Below are 16,967 nucleotides of genomic sequence, written 5' to 3' on the forward strand. Positions count from 1 at the left end.
TCAGCATTACCTCATCGGCGTGAAACGCCAGGGGGAGGTGTACCTAGCTAGTGACGTCATGTCACCAAGGTATTCATCCCACCCGGTCCACTGCGCCCTTGAGCGTGACGTCACCTCTGCCTGGGTCACTATCATTATCTGTTCAAGTAGAATCCTTGTTTGGGCAAAGCTACTCCCGGTGACTGGCGGCTCATTAACATAATATATTCATGAAAGCCATCCCGAGTTTATTGCGACGAGTTCGGCACCCACGCCCACAGAGCCGCTCATTGTGGGAGGGGAGTGTTTTGTACCCCGCAAGTGACGTCATGTCAACTCCTGCTGCTGCGTGACGTCACGAAGTAACAGGAAGCTGCTGCTCCGCCGTGCACTGAAATCCGAGGTGAGAAATTCTCATCGCGGTTGTGGTGGTTGTGGTTGTGGTGGTTGTTGTGGTGGTGATTGTTGTTTTTGTTTACCGAGGTAAAGCCTCGCTCTCTCTCTCGTAGGGATGTCAATTGAGTAGCAGCGAGCATGGAAGCGATGTCCAGGTTTGAACTTTACAGCACGGGGCCTAGCCTAGGCACGCGGGGCCTTGCCTCCTGCCCTCGCCTGATTGCGTTTGCTTCAATTCTCTTGCTTAAGTTTAATTTGTCTTCACACGGCTCGCCACTTTGTCACTTTGTTTTACTTTTACATATTCACGCAGTTTTGATTTCATTCTTTTTTACCAGGCCAAGCCCGCTTGAGCTGCTGTACCGCTTTTGTTTTCAGACGCAACCTGCCCACAACACAAGGTGGGGCTCGTCAACAGTGTGGCGGTGTTCACTCTTGACGCGTGGTGGTGTTCACTCTAGACGCGTGGCGGTGTTCACTCTAGACCAGTGGTTCTTAACCTTGTTGGAGGTACCGAACCCCACCAGTTTCATATGCGCATTCACCGAACCCCTCTTTAGTGAAAAATAAAATGTGATTTTTTTTCAAATTCAAGACATAGATATGTTTTTTACTGGTACACAAAATGAGCCGTGCATGAACATTACCTTGTTCAAAGAATAAAACCAACACAATGCATAAACTCACAACAAATTACATACCTGGAAATCAATGTGACTTCTGCTGTTGCCTTTGAGAGATCAGTTCAGATATGCGTGGCTTCACCTTGGCAAGTGCCACTCTCATGTCATTTTCACAGCAAAGTCTGTTCCTTTTCTTCGTTTTTATGTCCAGCATCCTCGAAAAGGATTGCTCACAAAGATATGTTGTAACAAATGGTATAAAAAAAATCCAGGGCTTTCTTAGCAATAACTGGATACTTGTTCATTTGTCGACACCAAAACGTTGAGAGCATTGTTGTTCTGAAGAGTTGCTGTTGAACCTGGCTCTGCTGAATTTCAATAATTTCGTCGAGGAATTCATCATTGACATCTGCTGTTTCAACAGCAAACGTGAACGGCTGTCTCACCCATGCTGGATATGACTCTCTTGTAGGGAAATATCCGTCGAGAGACTTTGCAAGCTCATCTAAGTGCGTGGCAATTGTTTGCTTCAGTTCCGTGGATACAGAAATATCTCCGATTCCAGACATCTTCGATCTTACTTGCACAGTCGTCCAGAAGCGGGAAGTTTGCGAAGTTATTGTTCTCTGTTCGTCGTTTCCATAACGGTAGCTTTTTTTGAAAAGCCTGCAGGTGTTCTTCCGCTTCCATGATATTGACTCCACCACCCTGCATCTGCTGATTGAGATGATTGAGAGCTGCGAATATATCAGCCATGTACGCTAAAATGAGAATGAACTCAGGATTTTTGAAGCAATCTGCATGGCAGTGTTGGTGCTCTTGCAAAAACAGGGCTAATTCCACACGCATGGCAAAAACACGATTCAGCACCTGTCCCCGGGATAACCACCGAATATTAGAATGGAGCAGAAGTACCTCAAATTCAGAGCCCATTTCTTTACACAGCTCACTGAAGATGCGGTGCCTCAGCACTTTTTCGCACATAGTTCACACATTCCACCACAGTTTTTAATACGTCTGCCATTTTTGGAGGTAAGGTTTTTGTTGCCAACGCATGCCTGTGCAGAATACAATGCGTCACAATGATGTGTGGTGCATCGGCCTTTACTAGCGCACCAAAACCAGACTTTCTTCCCAGCATGACTGGAGCTCCGTCCGTACAAACTGCAAAAACCATATCCCATGAAAGATTGTTGTCTCTGAAGAAGTCATCCACAAGCTTCTTCACATCGGCTGCCTTCGTTGTTGTTGTAAGAGGCTTACAAAATAAAAACTCTTCTTTTATCATGTCGTCTTTCACATAGCGTACAAAAACAGCAAGCTGGCTTAGATCAGAAACGTCTGTGGTTTCGTCGAGTTGAAGGCTGAATTTTGCCAGGCTTGAAATCAGATCCGCGACTACTTGAGCCAAGATGTCTTTACTCATGTCTTCTATTCTGTCACTGACGGTGTCATTTGAAAGGGGAATTTGGGATAATTTACCTTCGGCCGCTGTTCCGAGTATCAGATTCGCCATCTTTAATGCAGCTGGTCTCACAAGTGTTTCACCAATGGTGTGTGGCTTGCCCTGCTTTGCGATCAGGTAAGCAACTTCGTACGATGCTGTCAGGATCGGTTTGTTAACAGGTACAAATCCAAGAGCAGGCAGAGTGGCCCTTTCATCGAATCTGGCTCTCTTCACCCTGAATTCAGCAAGTGTTGTGTTCTTGTATTCCCCGTCTCCATGCAGCTTCAAGAAGTGTTCCTTTAGTTTTGCCGGTGCAAGACTAGAGTTGCTCAACTTGGCGTTGCAAATCATGCAGATAGGACGCTCACTCCCATCACGTTCCGTGATACATGAGAATCCATGTTGTACATATTCGTCCGACCACTTTCTTCTTTTGCCCGACATAGTTAGTATGGATAAAATATTAAAGAAATCACACGACGTACGACAACAACAGTTGAGCCAAGATGTCTTTACTCATGTCTTCTATTCTGTCACTGACGGTGTCATTTGAAAGGGGAATTTGGGATAATTTACCTTCGGCCGCTGTTCCGAGTATCAGATTCGCCATCTTTAATGCAGCTGGTCTCACAAGTGTTTCACCAATGGTGTGTGGCTTGCCCTGCTTTGCGATCAGGTAAGCAACTTCGTACGATGCTGTCAGGATCGGTTTGTTAACAGGTACAAATCCAAGAGCAGGCAGAGTGGCCCTTTCATCGAATCTGGCTCTCTTCACCCTGAATTCAGCAAGTGTTGTGTTCTTGTATTCCCCGTCTCCATGCAGCTTCAAGAAGTGTTCCTTTAGTTTTGCCGGTGCAAGACTAGAGTTGCTCAACTTGGCGTTGCAAATCATGCAGATAGGACGCTCACTCCCATCACGTTCCGTGATACATGAGAATCCATGTTGTACATATTCGTCCGACCACTTTCTTCTTTTGCCCGACATAGTTAGTATGGATAAAATATTAAAGAAATCACACGACGTACGACAACAACAGTCACACGTTGACTACTGAGTACGCACCAAATTCCCCGCAGCGCTGATTGGCCAAGCAGTGTAGCATGATCATCTGCAGCCAGTGATGGCCAAGCGGGCCGTGTGTGTCATCACAAATTTACACAATAATTCAAGTGTGTCCGGACCTCCGTGGCGGGGGCTCTGCCGAACCCCTGAGATCGACTCACCGAACCCCTGGGGTTCGATCGAACCCAGGTTAAGAACCACTGCTCTAGACGCGTGGCGGTGTTCACTCTTGACACGTGGCGGTGGTCACTCTAGACGCGTGGCGGTGTTCACTCTAGACGCGTGGCGGTGTTCACTCTAGACGCGTGGCGGTGTTCACTCTTGACACGTGGCGGTGTTCACTCTAGACGCGTGGCGGTGTTCACTCTAGACGCGTGGCAGTGTTCACTCTGGGCGCGTGGCGGTGTTCACTCTAGACGCGTGGCGGTGTTCACTCTAGACGCTTGGTGCTGTTCACTCTGGATGCGCGGCGGTGTTCACTCTGGACGCGCGGCGGTGTTCACTCTGGGTGCCTTGCGGTGTTCACTCTGGGCGCGTGACGGTGTTCACTCTGGACGCGTGGCGGTGTTCACTCTCTACATGTGGAGGGGAAACCCGGGGATCGGGAGGGAAATCCACGCGACCACGGGGAGAGAGAGAGAGACACGCAGCCTCGGCTGTGTTGATTGATCCTCAATGAATTACTTGGTGGAATGAGGAACTATTAATTCTGAGCAGGTGAACGTGGCCAGGCGTGAGTCTGGACACACCACCACCTGTGAACCATGCCAGTGCGTGACAGTGGTGGAGCCAGTGGGGTTGGGGTGGCACGTGCCCCCCCAACAGTCCGATCGAAGGGGTTGCCCCCCCTAACTGAAAATCCTGGCTCCACCTCTGAGTGTGTGACAGTGTCAAGTTTGTATTTGCAGTAAAGTCTATTAACCCTATTGAGCACGGGTCTTATATCAAAACAGTTTATTTTAGTTTTTTCTCTGCAACTCTTTGTAAGAATGGAGTCAGGAAGTTATCACAGCACACGTGCAGCTGAAGTCGGAACTGTTCATCCCAGCATTCAAGGACATCTGTGCCTGGGTTCACACCTCTAAGTTGCGATTTAACATTCATTTATGCATTTCGGCATAACACAAATAGTATTATTTTCAACACCTTTGCTATGTCAGCTGAATTTAGCTTTCATAAATATTCCTTTTGAAGCCAGACATCCGAAATTGTGTGCTCGGAGTTTTGTGTTAACATTCATTTTGAAGATACCAGGGCTTCCAGGCACGTTTATAACCATTTGCCCTCTCATTGTGTGCCATAACAGCCCGTGTGATGAATTTGGGACACTTTTTCACTATAACATGAATATATGAAGAAGTATAGACGTGTTAGTCACGTGTTACTGTGTGTATGCATTCCTCTGTGCATCGATACTGACGTGTAGATGGTGTTTATATTCTTTTTTTCTGTCTGCAGCTGTCGCTTCCTCTGCAGTATTTGTCTGATGGAGCAAAGGCACTCGGCGCGGCTCGGTGCAAAAAGGCAACAATGCGACCGGCGTGCATACAGCACGGATCGTACTGGAAATTTGACACGGCACCAGAGAACACGCACAGGAGAGAAACCCTTCAAGTGCAGTGTGTGTGGGAAGGCATTTGCACATTCATCTGCTCTTGTAACACACCAGAGAACACACACAGGAAAGAAACCCTTCAAGTGCAGTGCGTGTGGGAAGGCGTTTGCACAGTCACCACATCTTCAAGTACACCAGAGAACACACACGGGAGAGAAACCCTTCAAGTGCAGTGCGTGTGGGAAGGCGTTTGCACAGTCACCACATCTTCAAGTACACCAGAGAACACACACGGGAGAGAAACCCTTCAAGTGCAGTGTGTGTGGGAAGGCGTTTGCACATTCATCTGCTCTTGTAACACACCAGAGAACACATACGGGAAAGAAACCCTTCAAGTGCAGTGTGTGTCCGAAGGCGTTTGCACAGTCACCACATCTTCAAGCACACCGGAGAACTCACACGGGAGAGAAACCCTTCAAGTGCAGTGTGTGTGGAAAGGCGTTTACAGATTCATCTGCTCTTGTAACACACCAGAGAACACACACGGGAGAGAAACCCTTCAAGTGCAGTGTGTGTGGGAAGGCGTTTTCACAGTCACCAAATCTTGTAAAACACCAGAGAACACACACGGGAGAGAAGCCCTTCAAGTGCAGTGTGTGTGGGAAGGCGTTTACATGTTCATCTGTTCTTATAACACACCAGAGTACACACACAGGAGATAAACCCTTCAAGTGCAGTGTGTGTGGGAAGGCGTTTGCACGTTCATCTGTTCTTATAACACACCAGAGTACACACACAGGAGATAAACCCTTCAAGTGCAGTGTGTGTGGGAAGGCGTTTGCACATTCATCTACTCTTAAAAAACACCAGAGAACACACACAGGAGAGAAACCCTTCAAGTGCAGTGTGTGTGGGACGGCGTTTACACTTTCATCAAATCTTCATGTACACCAGAGAACACACATGGGAGAGAAACCCTTCAAGTGCAGTGTGTGTGGGAAGGCGTTTGCACAGTCACCACATCTTCAAAGACACCAGAGAACTCACAAGCATCAGAAGACCCACAAGGAGTGGAGTCTGAAATCAGCTTGTGGAAGTCAAAGTGGCGCAATGAGCCCATCCCTCATGAAACAAGAACCGGAAGAAAATCCAAGCTTGGACACTTTTAAAGGTATCGAGGTGAAATATGAAGAAGTGATGGTGAAGAGCGAAGAAGTGAAGGTAAAATGTGAAGATGATTCAACTCCAAAGTCGGACCGACACATTAATGGAGGAAACGTGAAGCAGGAGGAGAATTCTGACTGTGAGGCAGAGCGAGGCAATTCTCAGCAGTTTGTGGAAGTGGAGGTGTGGGTGGACTTCCTCCGAGACAATACAAAGTCAATTGGAGACCCGTTAGATGTGTAAGCTTGAGACGATGTCGCTCCAATAGATGCACCTTTGTCACAGGCCTTTAATGACAACAATGAAGTTGAACACTCAATTCCTAGGTTCAACCTGCAGGGTAAGAGCGGCCAGTCTTTGTGGACCTGTGGGTTGGGTAGATCTCTAACCATGAGCGAGAGTCAATAAGCTCCCAAGCATTCACAAGGTTCTAATTATTCCAATTATATGGTGGTTGCTTAATCGCCTCTGGCAATTCGGAGTTTTGTATCGTATCTTGTCTCAAACACTCGAAGAGCATCCCCAAATAGCACCTGCCCCTGTGTGGCACAAGGTGGTGGCCCTGCACTGGCCTGCATGTGGACAAGAGCCTGTCAGTAGGGGGTGATGGTTGATGTGGCATCTTGGTTGTGTAGTTTATAGGTAATGTTTAGAATTTGATACATTTTGACCCAGACGCCAGCATGCAATGGCCAACTCGTTTTGGCGCAATAGTATGTTGTACATACATTGTTAAGCAGACGGTGCATATTTTTTTAAAATAGCTTCTTGTTAATGCGATGTAACCTTACTCATTGGTTTTTTCGGTAAAGTCACATGTAGAAATACAATAAAATTATATTAAAACAAAACAATCACGACGTTTAGATCACAACACAAGCGATCTTCATCAGTTGTCAAGGACAAATCATGGCAAGAACAAATCATGGAGGTAAAAAGATGAGAGACGAGAATTTAACAAACCTAAAAAACATGTGAAGCATAACCAGTCAGGCCAACAACACAGACACTTCCTGGCGGACCATGAATTTCAGGAGTGTTAAATTTCGTGTTCAACTTCTGGATTGCATAAACCAGCATAGACAGAGTGAAAATACGAGGTACATGGTCAGTAGGAAAGACGGAGAGGCAAGGAGAGAGAGAGGTGAACAGAAGCTTAAATAGGAAATAAGGTTGGGGGGGGGGAGCAAAAGGAGAGTTGCAGCTCATCTTGCGGCAGCTCAAAACAGCACATCTTGCATATACACAAGCGGGGGGGGGGGGGGGGGGTGGGAACAGGCTTGGGGTGCACCTGTAATTCAATTTTGTTCATATGCCTGTCAATAATTTAGAATTAATACTTGTATGATTGTGTGCATACATGTAACATTTTGTGTAAAAGGGTCAAACATTGAATAAGTGATGTTAAGACAAAGTGTGTGTTTTGGAAGTAACCTGTACAGATAACTCAGGTGAGACTCATTGTTCTTGTGATACAGGTCAAAGGGTATTTTATGTTTCAGGAAGCTTCTCTGGAGCAACTCATTGTCTTTGAAATAGGGAGCACACTCGGATCATTCATCAGTTACAAGGCATACCACTCAAAAGTTACACGTAGAGGAAATACATTCTCTACAAAACGAATTATAATTTTGTATTACGTGTTGATGTAGATTTTCTCGAATTAGGACAAGAAATGGTCCTTGCTGATTAACGTCTGGATGTTCACAACCATGGCTTGAAGCAAGCCAGATCGCCTGCGGTGCCCCTCACAACCATTTACGGCCTGGGGCCAGGAAAGTCACGAAAAAATTGCACACGAACGACGCCTCTACGCAAGCTCCCGATGCTCCGTTTTGAAGTTTTAAAATGAAACAACTTTGAATTGTATTATTTTGAATTAGATAATTGTATTTCTTCATTAAAAGCTTATTAATTGAAAACGATATTTCGTGTGAATTTTCTCGCGTCATTAAGTAGATGGCTTTGCCGGTGGTTTGGTTCGATGCGGACTTTCACCTGGTTGGGATCGCGGGATCGAGATGAGGCGACACAGAGCTGGCCGTGCGAGAAGACCGCCGTCCGCAAATTGATTCCAATGCGATCGAACGTCTGTCCCTGCGCCTCCATCGTTCATGCAGGGGATGCGTAGGTTTGCAGCGCCCCCTGCATGAATACGACGGAACGTGCAGCGTTAGTCACGAAGTTGTGCGTAAGCGCCACAACAAGGCGCTGTAAGCTGACCTGCCACCACGTTCACGGGTCAACAGGGGGCAGCCGAGAGAGAGAGTGAGGTGTGTACGGGTCGACCAAAGTAAACCCCCGCCCCCCCCCCCGTGACCGGAGAATAACATCCCTGACCCCCCACCCGTCTCTAAGGCCCTTTAAGATAAGACCTTCCAGAAGGTTTTGGGAGCAGGGGGGGGGGGGTTCAGGAGGGGAGGGGTGACCCCAACCTGGACCGGCCGGGCAGTGTTCACCAACTCAAGCCTGAAGACATCCGAAGACCTGAAGACTGGACCAGCACCCAGGGACCCTCAACCGAGGCTCTTGTTAGAGCCGGGTTGTAGCGGACCAGAGGTGAGCTCCCGTACCCTGGCAGGGACGGGTCGTCCAGTCTTCCCTTAACGCCGGGCTAAGGGACCCGTGTGTAGCAGAGCCCGGAGTGTGCAGGCTGCGATAGAAGGGAGGCTGTCACTCGCGTAGAATATCAAGTGGAAGGGGCCGTACTCCTTCGTGGTACAGTAGTGTGTAGAGCCGAGTTCGAAAGAGTTGTTATAATAAACGCGTTGCCTCAACCAGACGTCTCCGTGTGGTTAGTTAAGGACACAACACTTATATAAAAGTATAGCCAGTGCGTTTTCAAAGTACCTTCGTTTTAGAGAAATTAATTTCGTGTGAGCACACCGCATTAAAACAATTCTCAGCTGAGCAGGGCGAGCCACGGGGGTGGGGGGTCACCTTATCTTTGCCACGTGCCGTAGCTCACGTGACTTCTGCCGCGACAATGTCTGGATGTTTTCGCCTGAGGACGACCGCTCGTGTTGCGATAGAAACGTCGTGATTTATTTTATTTTTTCTACCTGCGTGACTTCACTCAAAGAACCAAAGAGTATGAAAGACGTTTTGTCTGCTGATCTTGTTCATATCTGTCTACATTGATATCCCACATTGCTTACACGTACACACCACATACAATGAAATAAATAGAAACTGGAACGACTTCCGGGGATGGGCAAAGATTGAGGAATCTCTTTCAATGGAGCGAGTTAAGTTTGTTCGATTCAACATCTCTCTGTCCATCTGTGTCTCTGTTCCCCTCTGGGTCTCTCTCTCGCTGACTGTGTCTCTGTCATCTCTGTATCTTTCTTTCTGTCTTCCTCTTGTCTGTGTCTGTCCACCTTTCTCTTGTCAGTCTCTGTGTGTGTCTCTATCAGCGTCTTTCCAACCGTATTCAACTACTGTCAGTAGCAACATGCGCCAATTCAACTTTCATGGCCCACGACTGCATGCGACTCAAACTTGCTCCGAGTCTCTGTGTGTACGTTGAACTTATTTCGCACCATACGTAGCGAACGATGCTAATCTGTTGGTCTCTGTGTGAGTCTCTGTGTGTATCTGGAACTTCTTTTGCACTGTACGTAGCTGAACCTGCACAGGAGGAGCGGCTGGTATCTGTGGAGCTGTGGGCTGGGTACATCTGTCAGCAGGAGCGAGAGACAATGAAGCTCCCAAGCATTCACTACGTTACCAACATCATATTTGCACTCATAAATCGCTTGCCTAATTGCCTCGGCAACTCAGTGTTTCGTATCGAATCTCATCTCAAACAAGCGAAGGACCCCCCCCCCACCCAAGTGGCAGCTGCCCCTGTGTGGCACAAGGTGGCCCTGCACCGGCCTGCACGTGGACATGAGTCTGTCGGTAGGGGGCGATCATTGAAGCGCCATCTCCGTTGTGTAGTTTCTGGATGTTTGGAATTACCCCAATTTTGACCCTGACACAAATATGCAATGACCTGCGCGTTGTGAATGACACAACGCTATGTTTTATAGCTGCCGTTAAGCAGACTGTGCATATTTTGGTGAATGTTACTGGGGTAGCCAGGTCTGTCTGTCGGTGTTGAACCTTGAATCTCTGCAATAAATAGAGAATGTGCTACCGTATTCTTGGTTCTTTCGGTAAAGTTACGTAAATTGAAAACAAATTTTTTGGGAAAATAATAAATTGATGAATAAATGCCATTGGTCGACTTAGATGACTGGGCCCCCCACAGTGTGTACGTGTACACACAGTGTGTGTACACGTACACACTGTGTGTGTACACTGTGTGTGTTTGCACTGTGTGTGTGTACAAAGTGTGTACACACACACAGTGTACACACACAGTGAGAAGTACACACACACAGTGTACACACACACAGTGTGCACACATACAGTGTACACACACACACAGTGTACACGTACACACAGTGTACACACACACACAGTTGTGGCTGAGCTCACACACCTAAGGGGTCTCTGATCAAGGGAGGGAGCAAGGGAAAATGAATCTAAATCAACTTAAACTCCAACCCCGCTCTGTGACGTCACCACTCAGCATTACCTCATCGGCGTGTAACGCCAGGGGGAGGTGTACCTCGCTAGTGACGTCATGTCACGAAGGTATTCATCCCACCCGGTCCACTGCGCCCTTGAGCGTGACGTCATCTCTGCCTGGGTCACTGCCCTTACCTATTGGGCAAAGCTACTCCCGGTGACTGGCGGCTCATTAACATAATATATTCATGAAAGCCGTCGCGAGTTTATTGCGACGAGTTCGGCACCCACGCCCACAGAGCCGCTCATCGTGGGAGGGGAGTGTTTTGTACCCCGCAAGTGACGTCATGTCAACTCCTGCTGCTGCGTGACGTCACGAAGTAACAGGAAGCTTCTGCTCCGCCGTGCACTGAAATCCGAGGTGAGACATTCTCATCGCGGTTGTGGTTGTGGTGGTTGTGGTGGTTGTTGTTGTGGTGGTTATTGTTTACCGAGGTAGAGCCTCGCTCTCTCTCGTAGGGATGTCAATTGAGTAGCAGCGAGCATGGAAGCGATGTCCAGGTTGGAAATTTACAGCACGGGGCCTAGCCACGCGGGGCCTTGCCTCCTGCCCTCGCCTGATCGCGTTTGCTTTAATTCTCTCGCTTAAGTTTAATTTGTCTTCACTCGGCTCGCCACTTTGTCACTTTGTTTTACTTGTTGTGGTGGTTGTTGTGGTGGTGGTTGTTGTTGTGGTGGTGGTTGTTGTGGTTGTGGTGGTTGTTGTGGTGGTTGTTGTGGTGGTTGTGGTTGTGGCGGTGGTTGTGGCGGTGGTTGTTGTGGTGGTGGTTGTGGTGGTGGTTGTTGTGGTAGTTGTGGTGGTGGTTGTTGTGGTGGTGGTGGTTTAGTTTTCATAGTTTTCATTTATTTGGTATAGCCCTGTGAGCCATTTCGGCTCTTGAATCGGGTGCAACTGCAACAAACAAAAAAGCAAAAACATGAACAAGGAAACATCTTAAAGTGACTATGTGACTGTGCAAACTGAAAATCCAGAAAAAAATATCAAAATATTCCTGAAATAGCACCGTATACCAACGCTGTGTGCAAAAATCCCAGTGGGATGCAAGTCAAACAACAACAAGAAAACTTAGATTAAGGCCATCAGTCTAACTCCGTACTACAATAGACAAAAACGAGGCCAAACCAAAAAACTTTTAGTAATCACCAAAATAAAGCCATAAATGCAATGTAACAGTGATCATAGGAACTGTGACCAAATTTTTAACAATAAACTACATAAATAACATGTAACGCCAAACCCTAGAGCCACAGCTGGCTGCATGAGTCACTCCACAAACAACAGGAGCATCAGTCGGAGTATCACATTTTTCAATGCACCTTTAAGATCAGCACACTAAATCAAATACAGATAATACTTTGCAGTGGTCGTCCGGAGCAAAACATTTTATTTTATTTTAGGCCACTGAGTAGCAGTGGCAGCTAGAGGTGTACAACTCCTCTAGAGCAGTTTTAAGTGAAGATCTCATAGGTAGTGATTCAAGTTGCAGTTTATTGGCAATAGTGGTGGTGGTTGTGGTGGTGGTTGTTGTGGTGGTGGTTGTTGTGGTGGTGTTTGTTGTGGTGGTTGTTTTGGTGGTGGTTGTTGTGGTGGTAGTTGTGGTGGTGGTTGTTTACTGGTGTAGAGCCTCGCTCTCTCTCGTAGGGATGTCAATTGAGTAGCAGCGAGCATGGAAGCGATGTCCAGGTTGGAACTTTACAGCACGGGGCCTAGCCACGCGGGGCCTTGCCTCCTGCCCTCGCCTGATCGTGTTTTCTTCAATTCTCTAGCTTAAGTTTAATTTGTATTCACACGGCTCACCACTTTGTCACTTTGTTTTACTTGTTGTGGTGATTATTTTGGTGGTAGTTGTTGTGGTGGTTATTGTGGTGGTTGTTATGGTGGTGGTTGTTGTGGTGGTGGTTGTTGTGGTGGTTGTTTTGGTTGTGGTGGTTGTGGTGGTTGTAGTGTTGGTGGTGGTTGTGGTGGTGGTGGTTGTTTACCGAGGTAGAGCCTCGCTCTCTCTCGTAGGGATGCCAATTGAGTAGCAGCGAGCATGGAAGCGATGTCCAGGTTGGAACTTTACAGCACGGGGCCTAGCCACGCGGGGCCTTGCCTCCTGCCCTCGCCTGATCGTGTTTTCTTCAATTCTCTAGCTTAAGTTTAATTTGTATTCACACGGCTCGCCACTTTGTCACTTTGTTTTACTTGTTGTGGTGATTATTTTGGTGGTAGTTGTTGTGGTGGTTATTGTGGTGGTTGTTATGGTGGTGGTTGTTGTGGTGGTGGTTGTGGTGGTTGGTTTGGTTGTGGTGGTTGTGGTGGTTGTAGTGTTGGTGGTGGTTGTGGTGGTGGTGGTTGTTTACCGAGGTAGAGCCTCGCTCTCTCTCGTAGGGATGTCAATTGAGTAGCAGCAAGCATGGAAGCGATGTCCAGGTTGGAACTTTACAGCGCGGGGCCTAGTCACGCGGGGCCTTGCCTCCTGCCCTCGCCTGATCGCGTTTGCTTCAATTCTCTCGCTTAAGTTTAATTTGTCTTCACACGGTTCGCCACTTTGTCACTTTGTTTTACTTTTAAATATTCACGCAGTTTTTATTTCGTTCTTTTTTACCAGGCCAAGCCCGCTTGAGCTGCTGTACCGCTTTTGTTTTCGGAAGCGACCTGCCCACAACACAAGGTGAGGCTCGTCAACAGCGTGGCGGTGTTCACTCTGGACGCGTGGCGGTGTTCACTCTGGACGCGTGGCGGTGTTCACTCTGGACGCGTGGCGGTGTTCACTCTGGGTGCGTGGCGGTGTTCACTCTGGGCTCGTGGCGGTGTTCACTCTAGACGCGTGGCGGTGTTCACTCTAGACGCTTGGCGCTGTTCACTCTAGACGTGTGGCGGTGTTCACTCTAGACGCATGGTGGTGTTCACTCTAGACGCATGGCGGTGTTCACTCTAGACGTGTGGCGGTGTTCACTCTCTGCATGTGGAGTGGGGACAACCGGGGGATCTGGAGGGAAATCCACGCGGCCACAGGGAGAGAGAGACACGTAAACTCCAAATATACAGCAGGCGCCAGGGTCGGGATCCAACCCACCACTTCCTGTATGCCAGGAGAGGTAGTTAACATCTCACCACATGTAGAGAGAGACATGCAGCCTCGGCAATGTTGATTGATCTTCAATTAATTACTTGGTGGAGTAAGGAAGCATTAATACTGAGAGGATGAAGGTGGCCAGGCATGCGTCTGGACACACCACCAACTGTTTACCATGCCAGTGTGTGACAGGGTCAAGTTTGTATTGGCAGTAAAGTCTATTAACTCTATTTAGCATGGAGGTTATATCAAAACAATAGTTTATTTTTGTTTTCCTCTGGGACTGTTTGTAAGAATGGAGTCGGGAAGTTATCACAGCACACGTGCAGCTGAAGTCGGAACTGTTCATCCCAGCATTCAAGGACATCTGTGCCTGGCTTCACACCTCTACGTTGTGATTGAACATTAATTTATGCATTTCTGCATAACACAAATAGTATTATTTTCCACACCCTTTGCTATGTCAGCTGAATTTAGCTTTCATAAATGTTCCTTTTGAAGCCAGACATCCGAAATTGTGTGCTCGGAGTTTTGGGTTAACATTCATTTTGAAGATACGAGGGCTTCCAGGCACGTTTATGACCATTTGCCCTCTCATTGTGTGCCATAACAGCCCGTTTGATGAATGTGGGACACTTTTTCACTATAAAATGAACATATGAATAAGTATAGACATGTAAGTCACGTGTGACTGTGTGTATGCATTCCTCTGTACATCGATACTGACGTGTAGATGGTGTGGATATAATTTTTTTCTGTCTGCAGCTGACGCTTCCTCTGTCGCTTCCTCTACAGAATTTATCTGATGGAGAAAAGGCACTGGGCGCAGCTCGGTGCAACAAGGCGACAATGCGACCGGTGTGCATTCAGCACGGATCGTCCTGACCGTTTGAGACGGCACCAGAGAACTCACACAGGAGAGAAACCCTTCAAGTGCAGTGTGTGTGAGAAGGCGTTTTCACAGTCACCAAATCTTCATGTACACCAGAGAACACACACGGGATATAAACCCTTCAAGTGCAGTGCGTGTGGGAAGACGTTTACACTTTCAGCAAATCTTCAAAGACACCAGAGAACTCACACAGGAGAGAAACCCTTCAAGTGCAGTGTGTGTGGGAAGGCGTTTGCACAGTCATCTGCTCTCGTAACACACCAGAGATCACACACGGGAGATAAACCCTTCAAGTGCAGTGTGTGTGGGAAGGCGTTTGCACGTTCATCACATCGTCATGCACACCAGAGAACACACACAGGAGAGAAACCCTTCAAGTGCAGTGTGTGTGGGAAGGCATTTACACGTTCACAAAGTCTTCATGTACACCAGAGAACACACACGGGAGAGAAACCCTTCAAGTGCAGTGTGTGTGGGAAGGCGTTTGCATATTCATCTTCGATTGTAAGACACCAGAGAACACACACGGTAGAGAAACCCTTCAGGTGCACTCCGTGCGGGATAGTGTTTGCACTTTCATCAAATCTTCATGTACACCAGACAACACACAAGCATCAGAAGATCCACAAGGAGTGGAGTCGGAAATCAGCTTGTGAAAGTCAAAGTGCCGCAATGAGCCCATCCCTCATGAAACAAGAACCGGAGGAAAATCCCAGCTTGGACACTTTTAAAGGTATCGAGGTGAAATATGAAATGGTGAAATGTGAAGAAGTGATGGTGAAGAGCGAAGAAGTGAAGGTAAAATGTGACGATTCAACTCCAAAATCGGACCTTCACATCGATGGAGGCAACGTGAAGCAGGAGGAGAATTCTGACTGTGAGGCAGAGCGAGGCAACTCCCAGCAGTTTGTGGAAGTGGAGGTGTGGGTGGACTTCCTCTGAGACAATACAAAGTCAAATGGAGACCCGGTAAATGTGTAAGCCAGAGACGATGTCGCTCCAATAGATGCACCTTTGTCACAGGCCTTTAATGACAAGAATGTGAAGTTGAACACTAAATTCCTAGGTGCAAATTGCAGGGGAAGAGCGGCCAGTCTTTGTGGATCTGTGGGTTGGGTAGATCTCTAACCAGGAGCGACAGCCAATAAGCTCCCAAGCATTCACTATGTTCTAATAATTGCATTTATATGGTGCTTGCTTAATCGCCTCTGGCAATTCAGAGTTTTGTATCGTATCTCGTCTCAAACACTCGAAGAGCATCCCCAAGTAGCAGCTGCCCCTGTGTGGCACAAGGTGGTGGCCCTGCTCCGGCCTGCATGTGGACAAGAGCCTGTCAGTAAGGGGTGATGGTTGATGTGGCATCTTGGTTGTGTAGTTAGTAGGTAATGTTTAGAATTTGCTCAATTTTGACCCAGACGCCAGCATCCAATGGCCTCATTTTAAATGGCGCAATAGTATGATGTACATACACTGTTAAACGTATTTTTTTTAAAATAGCTTCTTGTTAATGCGATGTGAACCTGATGCAGTATATTTCACTGCAGTAATTCAATTTTGTGAATATTCCTGTCAATAATTTAGAATGAATACTTGTCTGATTGTGTGCGTACATGTAACATTTTGTGTAAAACGGTCAAACATTGAATAAGTGATGTTAGGACAAAGTGTGTTTTGGAAGTAACCTGTACAGATAACTCAGGTGAGACTCATTGTTCTTGTGATACAGGTTAAAGGGTATTTTTGTATTTTCAGGAAGCATCTCCCTCTGGAGCAACTCATTGTCTTTTCAAGTAGGGAGCACACTCGGATCATTCATAAGTTAGAAGGCATACCACACAAAAGTTACATGTAGAGGAGATACATTCTCTACAACACGAATTATAATTTAGTTTTACGTGTTGGCGTAGATTTTGTCGAATTAGGACGAGAAATGGTCCTTGCTGATTAACGTCTGGATGTTCACAACCAATGCTTGAAGCAAGCCTGACTGCCTGCGGCGCCCCCCACAACCATTTACGGCCTTGGGCCAGGAAATTAACGAAAAAAATTGCACACGAATGACGCATTCACGCAAGCACCTGATGCTCCGATTTGAAGTTTGAAAATGAAACAACTTTGAATTGTATTATGTTTTGAATTAGATAATTGTATTTCTTCATTAAAAGCTTATTCATTGAAAACGATATTTTGTGTGAATTCTCTCTCGTCTTT

At 47.1% G+C, this 16,967-nt stretch overlaps 2 protein-coding genes across 4 annotated transcripts; both read left to right on the forward strand.

Moving 5' to 3' along the window:
- The first annotated feature begins 244 nt into the window (after window positions 1–244).
- On the forward strand, window positions 245–8,149 carry LOC142906837 (uncharacterized). Its single transcript, XM_076055469.1, has 3 exons — window positions 245–382; window positions 714–776; window positions 4,967–8,149. Exon 3 carries the CDS (start codon window positions 4,995–4,997, stop codon window positions 6,468–6,470), a length of 1,476 nt encoding a protein of 491 aa, XP_075911584.1. The 5' UTR covers window positions 245–382; window positions 714–776; window positions 4,967–4,994; the 3' UTR covers window positions 6,471–8,149.
- Window positions 8,150–11,020: 2,871 nt separating this feature from the next.
- On the forward strand, window positions 11,021–16,939 carry LOC142906867 (uncharacterized). 3 transcript variants are annotated; one of them, XM_076055572.1, is made up of 4 exons: window positions 11,021–11,166; window positions 13,397–13,459; window positions 13,760–13,886; window positions 14,660–16,939. In XM_076055572.1, the coding sequence occupies exon 4, from the start codon at window positions 14,670–14,672 to the stop codon at window positions 15,696–15,698; it is 1,029 nt and encodes a 342-aa protein (XP_075911687.1). In that variant the 5' UTR covers window positions 11,021–11,166; window positions 13,397–13,459; window positions 13,760–13,886; window positions 14,660–14,669; the 3' UTR covers window positions 15,699–16,939. The 3 variants fall into 3 exon arrangements, with proteins under 3 accessions (XP_075911687.1, XP_075911686.1, XP_075911688.1); XM_076055571.1 differs by lacking the exon at window positions 13,760–13,886 and having other exon boundaries at window positions 11,023–11,166; XM_076055573.1 differs by lacking the exons at window positions 11,021–11,166; window positions 13,397–13,459; window positions 13,760–13,886 and adding an exon at window positions 14,103–14,258.
- Window positions 16,940–16,967: the final 28 nt, after the last annotated feature.

The sequence above is a fragment of the Petromyzon marinus genome, chromosome 71, assembly GCF_048934315.1.
Source record: "Petromyzon marinus isolate PM22_M1 ecotype Great Lakes invasive population chromosome 71, UKy_Petmar_22M1.pri1.0, whole genome shotgun sequence".
Lineage (NCBI taxonomy): Eukaryota > Metazoa > Chordata > Hyperoartia > Petromyzontiformes > Petromyzontidae > Petromyzon > Petromyzon marinus.

Bases quoted from the DNA above. Each gene is read 5' to 3' on its own strand.
- LOC142906867 (XM_076055572.1), top strand. From the start codon at position 14,670: ATGGAGAAAAGGCACTGGGCGCAGCTCGGTGCAACAAGGCGACAATGC.
- LOC142906837 (XM_076055469.1), top strand. From the start codon at position 4,995: ATGGAGCAAAGGCACTCGGCGCGGCTCGGTGCAAAAAGGCAACAATGC.